Source organism: Jaculus jaculus, unplaced genomic scaffold, assembly GCF_020740685.1.
Source record: "Jaculus jaculus isolate mJacJac1 unplaced genomic scaffold, mJacJac1.mat.Y.cur u25, whole genome shotgun sequence".
Taxonomy (NCBI): Eukaryota; Metazoa; Chordata; class Mammalia; order Rodentia; family Dipodidae; genus Jaculus; species Jaculus jaculus.
This window is the reverse complement of record NW_025423515.1, coordinates 3,395,556-3,413,419: the sequence shown is the minus strand read 5'-3', so window position 1 is coordinate 3,413,419 and position 17,864 is coordinate 3,395,556. Positions and strand designations below refer to the sequence as shown.

General features: G+C 40.5%; 2 protein-coding genes and 1 pseudogene across 2 annotated transcripts; 2 read left to right on the top strand and 1 right to left on the bottom strand.

Moving 5' to 3' along the window:
• The first annotated feature begins 1,766 nt into the window (after positions 1 to 1,766).
• LOC101607531 (vomeronasal type-2 receptor 116-like) lies at positions 1,767 to 9,455 on the top strand. Its single transcript, XM_045141413.1, has 5 exons — positions 1,767 to 2,078; positions 2,437 to 3,249; positions 4,203 to 4,430; positions 4,812 to 4,935; positions 8,545 to 9,455. The coding sequence occupies exons 1-5, from the start codon at positions 1,896 to 1,898 to the stop codon at positions 9,453 to 9,455; spliced, it is 2,259 nt and encodes a 752-aa protein (XP_044997348.1). The 5' UTR covers positions 1,767 to 1,895.
• A 550-nt stretch (positions 9,456 to 10,005) lies between these two features.
• LOC123457536 (transmembrane emp24 domain-containing protein 7-like) lies at positions 10,006 to 10,629 on the top strand. Its single transcript, XM_045141414.1, has one exon. It carries the CDS (start codon positions 10,006 to 10,008, stop codon positions 10,627 to 10,629), a length of 624 nt encoding a protein of 207 aa, XP_044997349.1.
• A 3,644-nt stretch (positions 10,630 to 14,273) lies between these two features.
• On the bottom strand, positions 14,274 to 14,577 carry LOC123457551 (annotated as a pseudogene).
• Between the last annotated feature and the right edge of the window lie 3,287 nt (positions 14,578 to 17,864).

Genomic DNA, 17,864 nt, shown 5'->3' with positions numbered 1-17,864 from the left:
ACAAAAGAAACAAAGAACACACTTAAATAGATATTCCAAAGCAGAATATTGTAATAGAATTCTACAAATGAGTAACATACCAGTAAAAAGGAAATCTGAAATGATTCTGGAAGTAAAATACATAATAACACAAATAAAAGTCTCTGTGGAAATCCTCTCCAATGAACTGCATCCTATTGAAGACAGAATATCAGAACTTAAAGACAAGGTAAAAGAATTAAATATTCAGTCACAATTAATAAGAACAAAAAGTATGAAGGACACAGGCGATATTTGCAACACGATGGAAGGGACAAACTTGCACATTATGTGCATAGAATGAAATAAACCCTGACTAAAGGTACAAAATTTATTGAAAAAGGTTGCAGAAGAAAATTTCTCATATGTAGGAGAAAAGATGCTATCCAGGTACAAGAGGCCTAGTAAACAACAACCATTCAGGACCCAAAATGAAACTACTGAGGTCATGTTATAGTAAAAACTGTAAATACACAGAAGTAAGAAAGGGTACCAAGAGCTCATGACAGAAACATTCAGTAACATATAAAAGCAAGACCATCAGAAGTGATTTTTCAATAGACTCTAAAAACAAGACGAGCTTGGCTAAATGACTTTCAATTATTGAATAACCACAAGCTGCACAAAGTGTTATATCACCAAACTATTTCCTATATCAGGGGGAAAATCTTTCCATGATAAATAAAGGCTCCAGGAAACATTGGACACGAAGGCAACCCGTAGAGGACAAAAAGTAATGCTTCAAATTGAACAGAGTAGAAAGCATGTTCTAAAATCTATACGCAATGACCAATAATAATACAATAATTAAGCTAATAAAGACTCATGGTTAAGGTGCTTGCCTGCAAAGGTTAAGGGCCCAGGTTCAATTCGTTAGGACCCACATAATCCAGATGCACAAAGTGGCACATGCTTGTGGAGTTTGCTTAGATAGATTAGAGGCCCTGGCATGCCCATTCTCTCCATATATACCTCTTTCTTTCTCTTTTAAATAAATAAAATATATTTTAAAAAAGACTTAGTAAACATCACTTCTTCCCAGAGACGTGAATAAAAGGGGATGGAAGAGGGGAGAGTACCAAGGAAACATGTAGTTTGAAAGCAGAAAAACTAAGAATTAGGAAAGAGGCTTGGGCGGGAGGGGAAGGGGAAGATTACATGTAATTATTATGATGACTTGGTGTTCACCAATTTAGTAAAGTGATATAGGAAAAACAACTTACACTAATTTAAGGTGTACCCACTGAAACAAGCGTATGTCCTCTTCCACACACACACGTACAATGTGGTCCACCACAAACATGAAGATGAATATTACACACATATACACACCAAAACACCACAAACTACAGCACTTCTACATTTATTTTTCATTTCTTAAAACTGAATTTTAGGATCAAGATATGAACAGATTTACTGTGTGGTGTAGGTCTACTATCAAGTTGACGGATGACATACAGCCTTTTCACCAGATTCCTGTGTGCTAAGGATGAAACCAGCTCTTTATATATGTTTACAGCAAAATACATACATGTATGAACGGTCTGTCATTACATAATTTAAAAATGCATAGTTGTTCCCTATGTCATGTGGTTTCATATCCTCACATAAAGGTGAACGGTAACATGAGAAGTTCAGGAGAAAGCCTCATTTATTATATGTATTACATGTCCACTCTATTTGCTTTGAAGATTGTCCTGCTTGAAGCCTTATCCATAATGATCACTTTGTTTCTTTTTAGTTTGCCAGTCAAAAAATATCAATATATTCTGACACTGATTTTTGTTACCGAGGAGATCAACAAGAATCCCAACCTTTTACCCAACATCTCTTTGAAATTTAATTTCTTTCCTGACAAGTGTGACGATTCATTTAAAATGATAATTTTCTTACATTGGGCAGCACTTAAATATCGCAAGCTTCCTAATTACAGCTGTAAATTGGTGGGATGTGGTATACTACTTACAGGACCAACATGGGCAGCAAGTAGCAAAATTGGGACATTTCTGAAGATCTTTCATCATGCACAGGTGAGACTGTGCTATAAATGCTATAAACTTGTTCCCTTTATTACTTTTCATATGTGCCTAGGGATATTTCAATAGGGTACTTGTTTATGCATATATTGTTACGTATGCTTTACTGGGATAATAATCTGTAACTTGGTGGGTTATCAGCACTTAATTTTTAAAATTTTACACGAGGTATGTGGCAACATGCAAAGGGATTTCCTACAACCCTTAAACTGTTCATTAATTTTCCAGAGTCTTATGGATAGTGAAATATGATCAATAATGAGGTGAACAATCATCTTTCTCACCATTCTTCCCAAGTAATGATTAACACATTTCAGATCTTACATTGAGTTTTCTTCCAATTCCCTTCCTCATGTTTATTTCTATGTTCTGTGTCCTTTAGATTCACTATGGTCCATTTCATCCTATTCTGAGTGACCATTATCAGTATCCTCATCTGTATCAGATTGCCCCCAAGAACACAAGACTGGCTTTTGCTATGGTCTCCTTATTGCTTCATTTCAACTGGACCTGGGTGGGGCTGGCCATCCCTGATGATGACCAAGGTACCCAATTTCTCTCAGACTTGAGAGAAAACATACAAGGAAATGAACTCTGTTTAGCCTTTGTGAATGTGATCTCATTAAACATGGAGTTATACAATACAAGGGCTGAGATATATTATAAACAGATTGTGACATCATTGGCAAATGTTGTTATCATTTATGGTGAAATGAATTCTACACTAGAATTAAGTTTTATAAGATGGGCTTATCTAGGCATCCAGAGGATCTGGATTACCACCTTACAGTTAGATGTCATCACAAATATGAAAGGAGATTTCATGCTTGACTCATTCCTTGGGACTATTGTTTTTTCAACCCACCATCATGAGATTCCCAATTTCAAAAAATTTATCCAAACAATGAGCACTTCCACATATCCCATAGATATTTCACTGCTGAAATCAGAATGGATGAACTTTAATTGTTCAGAAAAGGAATCTAAATGCCAATCACAGAGCATGTGTTTACCTAACACTTCATTAGAATGGTATGCAGATCAAGGATTTGACATGGCCATGAGTGAAGAGCATTACAATCTATACAATGCTGTGTATGCTTGGGCATATGCCCTTCATGAAACATTATTTCAACAGGTAGATGTTCAGTCAATGACACCTCGATACCTACTTGACTGCCCAAAGGTATGTAGTGTCATCAACATTACCTCCTACGTGGTTGCACACATTTTTAAAAAACACTGGTATTGGGAGTACTCTTCCAAATTAAAAATATTTGTGTATTGATTTATTTCCTAGAAAGTAAATCTAGATGTGCGTTTTTAGTTACTTTTTTTTGGGGGGGGGGGGCTGGAAATACCTGACAAAAGAAACTTAGTGGAGAATAGTTTCACTCTGGTTCACACTTCAAGTGTACAGTCCATCATGTTGATAACAGCATGGAAGCAAGAGTATGACCAAACTGTGCCCATGGCATACACAGCCTGTCAGCAGAGAGTGATGAGTATATGTGGTCTGCCAATTTTCACTGATTAGAAACCCTTGTCCCGTGGGATAGTGCCACCTGCATTCAGTGTGATTGTTCCAAGTTTGGTTAACTAACCTATAGATTTATTGGAGACATGTTCATCTTGCTCATGTCCATAAAGATTTGAGTGATGTTTTTTATGTGCCCAATGATCCTGATACCATGCCCAACTGTTCTAAGTATTTGAAACATAATCCCAGGTTTTTGTAATCATGAAGTGTTTGAATATCAAGATGTGAAATTGCTTTTCCCATGCCAAAGTACACTATTTGGGTGATTGACAGGTCACATGAGTTGTTAAAGAATTCTGTATCACTGCAATTACTAAAGACAATAATGCTTTAGTTAATGTTCTTTTGATTTTTGTAAATATAATGGATTTAAAGGCTTATCTCATTAACCTGGCCCAATATTTGGTGATCATTTTAGAAGATTCTCCAAAAACAAATATAAAAATACAGTAATACTGAATCAATCAGTGGAATTTCATTTATTATGCACTATCAGGTACATACAATGAAGTTTTCTTATGAATGATGGGTTGCAAAAAAGAGATATTACATAGAGTATGTCTATATGTGTGTACATACGTAATTGCAAAATGATATATCTCTTTTAGTTTTACCATGCTCTGAAGAACATACAATTTATTAACCCTGTTGGAGACCTAGTGACAGTTAATGAGAATACAAAGATTGATGCAGACTATGATATTCTCCACATGTGGAATTTTCCACGAGGTCTTGGAATAAAGGTCAAAATAGGACAGTTTTCTCCATATATGAATATTGGTCAGCAATTGTATTTGTCTGATAAGACAAAAAAGTGGACAACAGGAAGTAGGCAGGTAGGTTTTCTCTAACTGTAATGCATTCCTCTAAAGTTATTTTTATTTACGTAGTTATTTATTTAGTACATAAAGAACAAAAATAATGTGGGGCAATGTGCACCACCTCCTCATTTGGTCAAGAACAACTTGTTTAGGATTTCTTTTCAAGCCTGCTTGATTTCCTTTCTATCTTTTAAAAGCTATTCATAGCAAACAAAACGTTTTATCAAAATCTCCATATGTATGACAACATACAAAGTATTAAATGGAGTTTGACCTTTCAATTTTATTATAGGCTTGGAAAATAAGTTTATTAATGCTGCATTATTTTAACTCATAATTATGAATGAAGTAGATGAACTTCCTACCTGTTACAAACACATTTCTGGTTTTCCTCAGATTCCCTCCTCTGTGTGCAGTGAGACTTGCAGGCCTGGTTTCAGGAAGTTCTGGCAGGAGGGAAAGGCAGCCTGCTGTTTTGATTGTTTCCCCTGCCCAGCAAATGAGATTTCTAACAATATGGGTAAGTTGATAGTTTAGGGAGTATTGCAGTCAGGCTTGTCTTGCTGGTAGAAATCACCCAACCAAGAGCAGCTTTTGTGAAAAAGAGGTTTATTTTGGCTTACAGCTCAAGGGGAAGCTCCACAATGGCAGGAGAAAATGAGGACATGAGCAGAGGGTGGACATCACACCCTGACCAACCTAAGGTGGACAATAGCAACAGGAAAGTGTGCCAAACACTGCCATGAGGAAACTGGCTACAACAGTCATAAGCCCACCCCCAACAAGACACAGGCTCCAGCAGACGTTAATTCCCAAATCTCCATCAGCTGGGAACCTAGCATTGAGACACCTAAGTTATGGGGACACCTGCATCAAACCACCACAGGGAGTAATTCTCCAGTTCGATTGTTTCTCCACTCATACTGGGAACCAGTATCTAGTGAGAATATGCAAAGTAGTTCAGAAATAAAAGTTAATTTTAAGAATCTAGACATGGAATATCACAAACATCAAAATCTTGTTTTGAAAAACCAAAATAGTCTGATTAACATGTCAAAAGTGTTATTTTAGATATGCATCCAAGCATTTAAGGAGGTAATGGGAAATGTTTGATGATCAAATATAAGAATAAAAATAAGCATGTATTTCTAGGATGTCAAGAGTACTAGGTTGAGCACTGAGTGGATGAATAGGTATTATTTAATGTTGCTCTCTAGTTTACACTTGAGAAGAGAAGCAAACATGGAGGTGAGATGTTATAGTAGACCTTAAAGGCTGCAATCAATACAATCAAAGGCACTTAAGTAATTATATGAAAATTGATCTATTAAAGTCTTCAAGGTACTCTCATACCCAGGTCACATTTCCAGCGTACCAGAAATTAAAGTAGGTAGGGAGTGGTGTTGATACATAATGTAAAAGAGGAATGAGTGATTTTAATTTGTTTAGATGTGATTGGATAAAGTCATAAAAAAGAATTTAAAACTGTTATTGGAAAGAAAATAAAAACTATGTTTATTCAGATAATACCATACATACAATTCAAATTATTTTGTTACATACAAACTATAGAGGTGATGGATGAGATTCATATTAATATGGAAAGTGTTTTATTTTTGTGCATGCCGTCCATGCTACTTGTAGCAAATAAAGTGGAATTGACACCCATATAACCTAGACTAACTATGACATGCCTACACAATAAAATCGTATGCACATAAATTTCAAAAACATACTTAAGAAAAGTAAGATTTGAATTATAAATGTAAAAATACCATATTCCTTAATGAAAATACTGAATATGGGATAGCATATAATGCTTTTTAATCCTATTTTATGATTCAATGTGATCACGATCAAAATTGTGAAACACCATGATAGAAAATACAACTTACAGGTGGGAGGAATTTCTCTCCAATTCACTATTATGCATCATATTCAATATTATCAAAGTTGGAAAAACATTTTGCTCATAATGCTTTCTCAATAATTTCCTGACCAAATTCCGTTAAAACATAGACCAAGGGTTATGGAGGCAGAATTTGGAGAAACAGGTAAATGCTATGTCCTCTCCAGATTAGTACATTAATACCTATGCCAAGGAAATGGGTTTAAGCAATAGTGATATTGGTGTGAATTATATATCGGGATCTTCAATTTCATTTTTATAATATTTATTTATTTGTTCATCTTTGGGTTTTTTTTTTGTTTTGTTTTGTTTTGTTTTTGAGGTAGGTTCTCACTGTAGCTCAGGCTGACATGGAATTCACTATGTAGTCTCAGAGTGGCATTGAACTCACTTTGGTCCTCCTATCTCTGCCTCCCTAGTGATGGGATTAAAGGCGTGTGCCACCATGCCTGGCTGTATTTCTTAAAAATAAGTTTTGAAACAATTGTATGTATGAACTGCCATCTAAGGACAAAGCCATAGGGCATCACCTTGATACAGACAAAGACTTCATAAGATATGAAACCATGCTGAAAAGGAACAATCACATTTTATTGTCGAAATTTATGGTCTTTGTGAAAAAATAAATAAAAGGTTTTCAAAATACATCAAAGAGCCAGGCGTGATGCATGCCTTTAATCCCAGCACTCTGGAGGCAAAGGTGGGAAGTTTTCCATGAATTCAATGCCACACTGATAGTACATAGTGAATTCAAGGTCAGCCTGAGCTACAGTGAGACACTACCTCAAAAAACAAAAACAAAAAGAAAAAACAAGGACAGCAACAACAGCAATAATAAAAGACAGCAAAAGTGCCTCTGGTCAAGACAGTGTCCACCTAATCATGACTCAGCTTTCACGGTAATATCAGGCAACATCTGTGGGAGAGTATGGAGGGGCAATCAAAGGATTTCCACACTCCCTTGTGGCCCAGTAGACCCTAGTCTCAGCCACATGTCCCTGATCAGGTTCTCTGCTGTGCTACCTGCAAGGCCCTCCCTCCCTCCCAAGTCAACAGCAGCATGAGTGCTGTCCCTCCCTCCCTTTATGGATGTTTAAAAGACTGTTTCAAAGGGGCTGGAGAGATGGCTTTCCTTCACTTGCCTGTGAAGCCTAAGGACCCAGGTTTAAGGCTCAATTCCCCAGGTCCCACGTTAGCCAGATGCACAAGGGGGCCCACGTGTCTGGAGTTCATTTGCAGAGGGTGGAGGCCCTGGCGTGCCCATTCTCTCTCTCTATCTGTCTTTCTCTCTGTGTCTGTCACTCTCAAATAAATAAATAAATAATTTTTTTTTTAAAAAGACTGTTTTAAAGAAGACATATAACCATGTACCCCTCTGATCTTGGACTGCACTGTTTATACAACTCTGAGTGAGTATTACCATTATTATTTTTTGAGGTAAACCTGTTTCTTTTTTATTAAAGAAACTAAGGGCAGGAGAGAGACACAGAGAGAGAATTGGTGGGCCAGGATCTCCAGCCAATGCAGTCAAATTTCAGACACATATGTCAACTTGTGCACATATGTGACTTGCTCATATGTCCCCTTGTGTGTCTGACTTCTGAGGGATCTAGTAAGTCAAATGTAAGTCCTTTGGCTTTGCAGACAAGGGCTTATTCACTAACCCACCTCTCCAGCAGTAGAAATCATAAGAAATGTTTCATCTAAGCTATGTTGTAGCATTCTATTACATTACAACAACATTATTTTATTATTTTAAGATAAAGGATCAAGAGAATATATAGGGCCAATTAAATGGATAAAATACAGCATTGCTAGGCTGGGTAGATAAATCAGCAGTTATGATGCATGCCTGCAATACCTAACCAGTCCTGTTTAATTCCCAAATACTTTGTTACAATGAGATGCACAAAGTGGCACACATATCTAATGGTTATTTGAAGTGGCAACAGATTCTGTGAACCCATTCTGTCATTGTCTCTCTTTCTCACTCTGCTTGCAAACAAATAAAAATATTTTAAAAGATATCTGTGTTTTTATACCATAATATGATGGTCTTCTTAATTGGGAATCGTGGTTATTGAACTATCTACCTTGATTTTTGTCAGTAGGAACAAGGAATACAAATATGCTTCGCCTCTAAAACACTTGTTTGTACTGTGCTGTGACTAAGAAGGAAAGACTGCCACTATCCTGATGATACTTTGCTTTGTCTGCCAGATATGGATCAATGTGTGAAGTGCCCAATCGATCAGTATGCCAACAAAAAGCAAACTCACTGTCTCAAAAAAACTGTGACATTTCTGTCTTATGAAGACCCCTTGGGGATGGCTCTGGCTTGCTTGGCCCTGTGCTTCTCTGCACTCACTGCTCTTGTTCTTGGGGTTTTTGTGAAGCACCAAGACACACCGATTGTGAAGGCCAATAATCGAACAAACAGCTACATCCTGCTCATCTCCCTCAAGTTTTGTTTTCTCTGTTCATTACTCTTCATTGGATATCCCAACATAGTCACCTGCATCCTGCAGCAGGTCACATTTGCAGTTCTGTTCACTGTGGCTGTGTCCACTGTCTTGGCCAAAACAATTACTGTGGTTCTGGCCTTCAAGACCACTGCTCCAGGAAGAAAGATGAGGGGATTGCTGGTATCAGGAGCACCTAACTTCATCATTCCCATCTGTACCTTGATCCAACTTGTTCTCTGTGGAATCTGGCTGGGAACATCCCCTCCCTTTGTGGACACTGATGCACACTCAGAACATGGTCACATCATCATTGTGTGCAATAAAGGCTCAGTCACTGCCTTCTACAGTGTCCTGGGATACCTCGGATCTCTGGCTGTAGGGAGCTTCACTGTGGCTTTCCTGGCCAGAAACCTGCCTGACACATTCAATGAAGCCAAATTCCTGACCTTCAGCATGCTGGTGTTCTGCAGTGTGTGGCTCACCTTCCTCCCTGTCTACCATAGCACCAAGGGGAAGGCCATGGTGATGGTGGAGGTCTTCTCTATCTTGGTCTCCAGTGTGGGATTGCTAGGTTGCATCTTTTTCCCCAAGTGTTACATCATTTTATTAAGACCCAGTAGAAATTCTGTTCAGAGGATCAAGAAGAAACAACCAATTTATTTTTAAATTTAATTTATATGTATTCATTTAGTGTATATCACATAAAAACCTTTTCATTATTATAGCAATTAAATACTAGAAAATGATAAAATACTAGTTCATATGTATAACTCTTATTTGTTCTCTAAAGATATTTATCAGGACTTCTAGCAGAGAGAATGGGCACACCAGGGCCTTTAGCCACTGAAAACAAACTCCAGATGCATGTGCCACTTTGTACATATTGCTTTACATGGGTACTAGGGAATTGAACCTGGGTCGTTTAGGCTTTGCAGGCAAGTGCCTTAATTACTGAGGCATCTTTCCAGCCCCTAAAAGTATTTTTAAAATTAAATATTTAAGACTTCTGGCCCACTAGGCCTTTTCCGCTGCTTCTCTCCCTGCTTTATCTCTGTACTGGCTGCAGTCCTCCCGTCCTCTCTCCCCGTGAGCATCGCACATCCGACCCCAAGGCCCGGTGGCTCTTCCGCGCTCTCCCGCTGGGCGGTAGGGGCCGAGGCCTGCCGCGCGTCGATCCCCGCAGCTCCATGGAGGCCGCCCTCTCCGGGATGCCGCGATGCCGCGCTGGGCGGCCGCCGCGGGCCGCTGGGGCTGGAGGCTCCCGGCGCTGCTGCCGGAGATCACCTTCGAGCTGCCCGACAATGCCAAGCAGCGCTTCTACGAGGACATCGCGCCGGGCACCGCGTGCGCCCTCGAGTTCCAGGTGATTACTGGTGGTCACTATGATGTAGACTGTCGATTGGAAGATCCTGATGGTAAAGTGTTATACAAAGAGATGAAGACAAGGTATGATAATTTCACCTTCACGGCCTCCAAAAATGGGACCTACAGATTTTGCTTCTGCAATGAGTTCTCTACTTTCACACATAAAACCATGTATTTTGATTTTCAAGTTGGGGAAGATCCACCTTTGTTTCCCAGTGAAAACCGAGTCAGTGCCCTTACCCAGGTGGAATCTGTTTCCATTCACGAAGCTCTGAAGTCTGTTACTGACTATCAGACTCATGTCCGGCTGAGGGAAGCTCAAGGCCAAAGCCGAGCAGAAGATCTAAACACAAGAGTAGCCTATTGGTCAGTGGGAGAAGCCTTCGTTCTTCTGGTGGTTAGCATAGGACAGGTGTTCCTTCTGAAAAGCTTTTTCTCAGATAAAAGAACCACCACATCTCGTGTAGGATCCTAACGCGTTCTGAGAAAGGATGCCGCTGTAATTTCTCTGTCCTCCAATTTTAGGTACTGAAGAACTTGATATTGCCACCTTTTAAAACCCTGCTCTTAAACTTGTTGATGAGAGATGTATAATGTATATGCCCACACTGGAAAGGACACCTTTTTTTAATTTGTGAAGGTGGAGAAACTTTGGAACTTACTTTGGGCTATTCATGTGAAATATTCAACACCAATGATCCACTTTTTTCTTGGTTGTTTCTGTCTACTCTTCATACACTAAATTTTGGTATTATGATTCATTTTAACCATTTAAAAGTACTTTTCTTATAGGTTGTTGATACTTCTAAAACCTTAAAGTCTGTGTGTGTTATGGAGGAAGAAAACTGCCTTTTAATTGTTTATAGTGAATAAAGTTGTGTTTTTAAGAAAACCAAATGTGATTAACTGTAGCCCAAGCCCTATTCTGCACTGATTAATTTTTTGTGTGTGGCGGGGGTCTACCATAGAAATGTTAGTTATTATTGATGCAATTTTAATTGATATGTCATGATATAAGTTATTTCCCACTAATTTGGAAAATGTATAATTTTGTGTTTATTCTGATTTATAACTAGCTAGCCATGTTATTTTTATAGAAGTATTACTACAGAAAATAGCATAGTGGAGTTTATACAGACCTTGAAAATCAGAATATTATAACTAATAGGATAATTAAAAAATAACCATAGGCACTACAATAGGTTGAGTGAGATGGGAAAACACTTAGTGAGTCAGTCGCCTATACTGGTTGGATTTCCAGTGCTTTTACAGAGGGAAAAGATGCTGTTTCATTTTAACATTTGATTGACTGGTTCCTGCTTGTATGTGATTTTAATGTCTACAAGTCATTCCCATTTTAAATTGACAGTTATTCCTGTCACATCTGTGCCACACATTTTATCCTCATGTATATGATGCAATGAGAAGTTGGTTTTGTCTTTTATTGTTTTTGTCTTGTTTGTATAGTCTCTGGTTAGCAGCACTAAAATTACTTAAAAACTTAGAATGGTATGTGTTTCCTATTTGATAAAATCATTGATTTGTAGTTCATCTGTTGAGTGCTAAATTGTTTATACTTTGTATACTGTAGAGTTTATACTATTTGTGTCTTATACCTTGTGTAGATTAAGCTCATTGAGGTGAGAGCTTGTTCCATATATCCCAGAAAAGAATATCAGATGATGGAAAATTGTATACAGACATAAGGCTGTTTTGGGCTGTTTGAACAGGGAAAGGGGAGGCATGGCCTTGCTTTTCTGCCATGCCTTCTTTCTTCACCCAAAAGTGATTGGTACTAAATGGAACACATTATAGAGCCATCAGTATGTGATACCATGGGATAGTGATTAAATAACAATCCTAGTCACTTAAATATTACCAACTACAAGTTAGCTCTCAGTTCCAAGCTCTCCTAAAATATACATTTAGTATGTTAGTATGTAAGAGCAAAATGTATTCCATTTGTCTTGCTTACTAATTTCAGATGTCATGGTGTAGCAAGGGGTGAGTGTACTTTGAACACTTTAGGACTCTTTAAGGCCGAGTAGCTACTCCTTAAACAATGCTTGCAGATGGATTACAAAGAGAAGATTAAGCTGGGCATGGTGGCGCACGCCTTTAATCCCAGCACTCAGGAGGCAGAGGTAGGAAGATCACTGAGAGTTCAAGGCCACCCTGAGAATACATAGTGAATTCCAGGTCAGCCTGAGCTAGAGTGAGACCCTACCTTAGAAAACCAGAAAAAGAGAGAGAAGATTAAGATTTTTCAGGTTTATCTACTTAGGTTCTTGTACTAAAGTCCTGCAGCTTTCTAAGTGTCCCTTGAGTTTGGATGTGAATGTTTAAAGCACCAATATTAATGTGGCTGCTAGGCATGGGCATATGTAACATGTCTTTTTCTGGATGCCAGTGTATTCTATTGTGTTCCAATACTCATTTTCATCACACTCACCATAAATTTTGCCAAATTGGTATAACTAACACACTCATGTAATCTGTGTCTCTCAAAACTTCATGATACTAAAATATTACTCTAAGTAATCTTAACGAAACCATTGAGATATAGTAAAACTTGAAATCAGTACTGATCCATTGTCAGAAATAGTACATACTTAATCTAGTCTCAGTGTAACTGCTTCAAGTTTTGACAGCTAACCACTCAACTGGATATGAATATGTAAGAATGCACATACACAAAAGCTAAATAAGTTTTTCTTTCTATTCCATCATTAGGAGCTCATCTTTTTTTTTCTGTATTTCTTTTGTAGCTTTTACAGCAATTTGAATATCCCACATACTTATATTTGCTCACACAACTCAAAATACATATTTGAATACCATAAAAAAAAGATATTTATCAGCTTCCTTGAACAACCTTCAGGTCAGGGTCCATTTTCATCACACTCACTTAAATCCAGTTTCTCAAAGTTGCATATGCCTCTGGAGTTCATTTGCAGTAGAAAGAATAATAATTTTCTCATTATCTGTCAAGTGAGTAATTATAATCATTTAGTAACAAACATGGATAATGTGCTGGGAATTTTGCTCCTATCAATCTTTTTTTTTTTTCCAGAAAAGGATTTTTTTTATTCAAGTAACTGCAAGTAGGAAAACAGAGGGGGCCCTAGGCTGGGACGAATGGCCACCCCCTTCTCCAACAGAACAAGGGGAGAAGGTGGCCCCTATACCCTTGCGGTCAGTCTGGGGCCACCCTCCTGACTGTGCTGCAGCATCCAGGGGGCTAGGCCCCACCCTCCCTGGGACCTGGGTGGTCAGCAATCCCGTCCGTGGTGCCCCAGCCCCGCTTCCCTGTCTGGGGAGGGATTCAGGCAGAGCAGGTGACGAGGATGAACGTCACGCTGGTAGCAGCAATGGTGGATTTCTAAGAATGAACATTGAACAAAAACAACGCAACTGTCCAGAGGTAGTTTGTGAACAGAGGAAAGGATGGAGCCAGAACCTTGGGGGCAGGGTGGAGCAGGAGGGGCGGGGCTAGCTCCTTATTAGTGCCCCACTGGAAGGAAAGCCTAGGTTGGAAGCAGGGAGGTTGGGAGCACCCCAAGCCTGCCAGAGGAAACTTAGGTAAGTGGTGATGGTCACAGCAGTGGGTATCAGGTCTCAGGGAATGGGAAGTGGGAGGGGCTTCAACACAAGCCCTGCTGCTCCCCGTACCCCAAGAGCTTGTCCTACACCAGGTAGTGGGAGGAACTGGGTGAGAACCCCCCTGACAGTTTTGGTTGCGGCATCCTGGGCTCTATGCATCCCCCTATTCTGGGAACACCAGCTGCCAGTTCAGAATGAGATGGGGCTTGGGACCCCTTTAAGGCAAGGGGAGTGCTCCCAGACACAGAGGCCACAGGAGCTGCGGCTCCCAAGCCAAGGGCCTGAGAGCAGCGTCTGCAAGGGAGGGAGGGCGGGCAGGCTGTGGCTACGAGGACGTTAGCCTTGTCTGGGAAGAGAAGAGGCAAGTGTGTGCGCTGGGCAGGAGGGTGCGGGACGGAGGCCCCCCACGCGGCCGCAGAGCCCTGCATCTGGTGAGCGGTAGTGTGCGGTGGGGCGGGCGGGCGGGCCGGAGCCAGCGTCCAGTCCCAGAAGGAAGCGGCTCCTCGCGGCCCGCAGGCGGCACTGCGCGGTCACTGCTCCTCCTCCGAGGACTCCTGCGAGATGCCCTCCTCTTCCTCCTCCTCCAGTGTTTTGGGTCTGCCCCTTGGTTTCCTCCCTGGACCTGTGGTGGTTTTCTGGGTCTTGATAGCGCCCTTGTTTTTGCTCCCCTTTGGTCGGCCTCGAGGTCGCTTGGGTGTTGGCTCTCCACTAGGCTCCTTCGGAGGCTGCTTGTGGGCCTACCTAGGCCACGCTTCTCAATACCGTCGTTTTCCTGCTTGGAGGACAAGGGCTGGCTGGATTTGGAGCTGGACTGGCTCATCTTCCTTCTCTACGATGTGGTAAGGACTGAGTTCTGGGATGCGTGAGCTCCGGCGAGGGCCTGTGCTGCCCTGAGCTGCCCTGCGCTGCCGGGACTGTGGGGGGGGGTGACGACGGTGCTGGGCGCTGAGGACTGGCCTGGCTCCGCTGCTGCCGCCGCTGGTAGCAAATGTGGATCTGAAACCGGGAGGAGGGGGCAGAGGCGTTCAGAGACCCACCGCTGCCACTTCCTCCTATCAGTCTTGATAACAGGCAATGTATCTGATCCTTTCTTCACATTGTTTATTTAAACTTGCTATAGATTGATGGATAGAACAGATGTCTTTGAGCCTGACTAAAAGGTGGCAGTTGGATTTCCTTTTCCTTAGATGGACAGCAGAGAGACACCACCAAACAGCTGGCAAACATGGTCTGAGCACACACTGCTCTAAACCCACCTTAAGGCTGGACTTAAGATCCCCCACGGTGTCCCCCAGTGACACCTCCGCCACCGGGCTGCTGGAGATTTAAGTTGCAAGCTTAACCTTAATCAACAATCCCTGAGGTAATTCCGGTTAAGATGGCGGTATAGGTACTAGGCTAAAGCAGCCTGGGGCGGGGGGGGGGGGGGGGGGGGGGGGGGGGGGGGGGACACGACACCAAAATAACTCAGCAAAATACACTTATGCTAGGCCAACTTGAGCCAACAGTGGGACCCAAGCAGGAGCAGAGTCTTCAGCAACATCAGCAGCTCCAACAAATGGTAACAGCGGCCACAGCAGCACCAGATCCAGTAGCGGCGGCAGCAGCAGACCCAGCAAGAGCAGCAGCTTCAGAGGCAGCAGCAGCAGTGGCTCCAGCAGTGGCAGCTACAGCAGCAGCAGCAGCAGCAGAGGCAGCAGCAACGGTGAGTCCACCAGCAGCAACTTTCAGCAGCAGCGGCGGCACTGGACCTAGCAGAGGCAGCTTTAGCAGCAGCAGTTCCATCAGCAGGTGTGCTGATCTGCAGGGCCACAGATGCCAGGCTTGGTTTGACCCACAGGAAAAGCCAGTGCCCAGCTCCAGAAATCAGAACAGCAACCTGACGACCAGGCAGCAACTTGACTGAGACCAAAATCATCCAAGGTAACTGGGATTGCACCCGGGAAGAGTCTCACTTGGTCACAAGCTGACTTGGATCCCTCAATAGACCAGAAATATTAATCTCTATGTTGATAGAGGATCTGGTTGTTATAATAACTACTCTGGCACACATACTTAGAGCTGTTTTTGATTGAATGGGTACAGTGTTTAGTTAACTTTTAGAATCTACCTGTATTTTATTCCACTCAGCCTATGTGAATACTCCCATAGCAGGGAAACTCAACCCCTAAGAGCACCTTTGCAGATACACTGAGAGTCTTAACAGTCTCACATAACACCTGAAGTTCCTACCCTGAAAATATACAACATCAAATCAATTGATACAGCTAAGAATACCCAGCTAGCTAGAAAATCCAAGCATTAACTTAATCCAAGATGCAAAAATATATACATTATAACACAAGAAACACTAAAAAGCAAGACAATATAAATCCACCTAAAACTATTAATGCATCAGAAATGACCTCCAGTGAGAACAAGTTAGAGGAAATGGCTGAGAAAGATTTCAAAAGAATGATTGTAAATGTGTTCAAAGAAGTCAGAAACAAATCAAAGGAGTCAAAGAGGAAATCAAAGGAATCAAAAAAGATGCAGGACACCAATTTCATGATATAAAGAAGGCAATACAAGACATAAATAAGGAAATAGAAATAATAAAGAAAAAACAGTCAGAATTACTAGCAATAAAGAACACAGTTAATGAAATAAAAAACTGTAGAAAATCTAACCAGTAGAATGGATAAAGGAGAGGACAGAATACCTAAGCTAGAAGACCAGGTGGCAGATCTAATACCAGCCAACAAGGAGAAAGACAAACTTATAGAAAAGTATGAGTGGGAATTTCAAGATATTTGGGACACTATAAAAAGAACAAATATAACAATTCAGGGCATAGGAGAAGAAGAATTCCACACAAAGGCATAGTGGCATCATCAAAAAAATCATAGAAGAAAATTTGACCCCAATTGGGAAAGAGGTGCCAACGAAGATACAGGAAGCCTTTAGAACCCCAACCAGACAAAACCTGGCAAGAACCTCTCCTTGCCATATTATAATCAAACATCCAAACACACAAACCAAAGAAAAAATATTGAAAGCAGTTAGAGATAAAAATCAACTTACCTACAAAAGCAAGACCATCAGGATTACAGCAGATTATTCAACAATAATTTTAAAAGCCAGAAGGGCTTGGCGTGATTTATTCCAAGGTCTGAAAGATAAAAACTGTCAACCAAGGTTACTTTATCCTGCAAAGCTATCCATTCAAATATACAGAGAAATAAGGACATTCCATGACAAAAGCAGGTTAAAGGAGTATTTGAAGACAAAACCAGTTCTACAGAAAATACTTGATAGAATCCTACATGCTGAAGAAAAGGAAAAGCACACATATAAGGAACCTAGAAAAAACAAGCAATACTCAAATACTAGTTAACACAAGACAGCACAGGTAGAACCAGAACCACAAAAAAAAAAAAAGGTAAACATAAGTACACACCTGTCAATAATATCTCTTAATATCAACGGCCTCAATGCCCCAACGAAAAGGCATAGGTTATCATACTGGGTTAAAAAGCAGGATACTACAATTTGTTGTCTCCAAGAAACTCACCATTCTACAGAGGATAGACATTATCTTAGGGTGAAAGGTTGGAAGACGGTGTTTCAAGCAAATGGGCCTAGGAAACAACCAGGGATTGCTATCCTAATATCTAAAAAGTTAGAATTTAGTCCAATGTTAGTCAAAAAAGATAAGGAAGGTCACTTTATATTGATTAAGGGCAAAGTCCAACAGGAGGACATTACAATCCTAAACATATATACACCTAACATGGGGGCTCCCAAATTCATCAAACTAACACTATTAGAACTAAGGTCACAGATAACAACAAACACAGTGGTACAGGGTGACTTTAACACCCCACTCTCATCAATTGACAGGTCATCCCAGGAAAAAATAAACAGAGAGGCATCTGGACTAAATGAGGTCATAGAAGGAATGGACACAGCAGATATATACAGGACATTTCATCCAAAGGCTGCAGAATATACATTCTTTTCAGCAGCACATGGAACATTCTCTAAAATAGATCATATATTAGGACACAAAGCAAATTAAACAAATTCAGGAAAATTGAAATAATTCCGTGCATTCTATCTGACCAC

What these genes read in the sequence shown, in the direction of transcription:
- LOC101607531 (XM_045141413.1), top strand. Translation starts at nt 1,896, where the DNA reads ATGATAATTTTCTTACATTGGGCAGCACTTAAATATCGCAAGCTTCCT. An exon ending in GCTATAAATGCTATAAACTT is followed by an intron (nt 2,079 to 2,436) that starts GTTCCCTTTATT and finishes TGTGTCCTTTAG; the next exon opens with ATTCACTATGGTCCATTTCA. An exon ending in TGAGATTTCTAACAATATGG is followed by an intron (nt 4,936 to 8,544) that starts GTAAGTTGATAG and finishes TTTGTCTGCCAG; the next exon opens with ATATGGATCAATGTGTGAAG.
- LOC123457536 (XM_045141414.1), top strand. Translation starts at nt 10,006, where the DNA reads ATGCCGCGCTGGGCGGCCGCCGCGGGCCGCTGGGGCTGGAGGCTCCCG.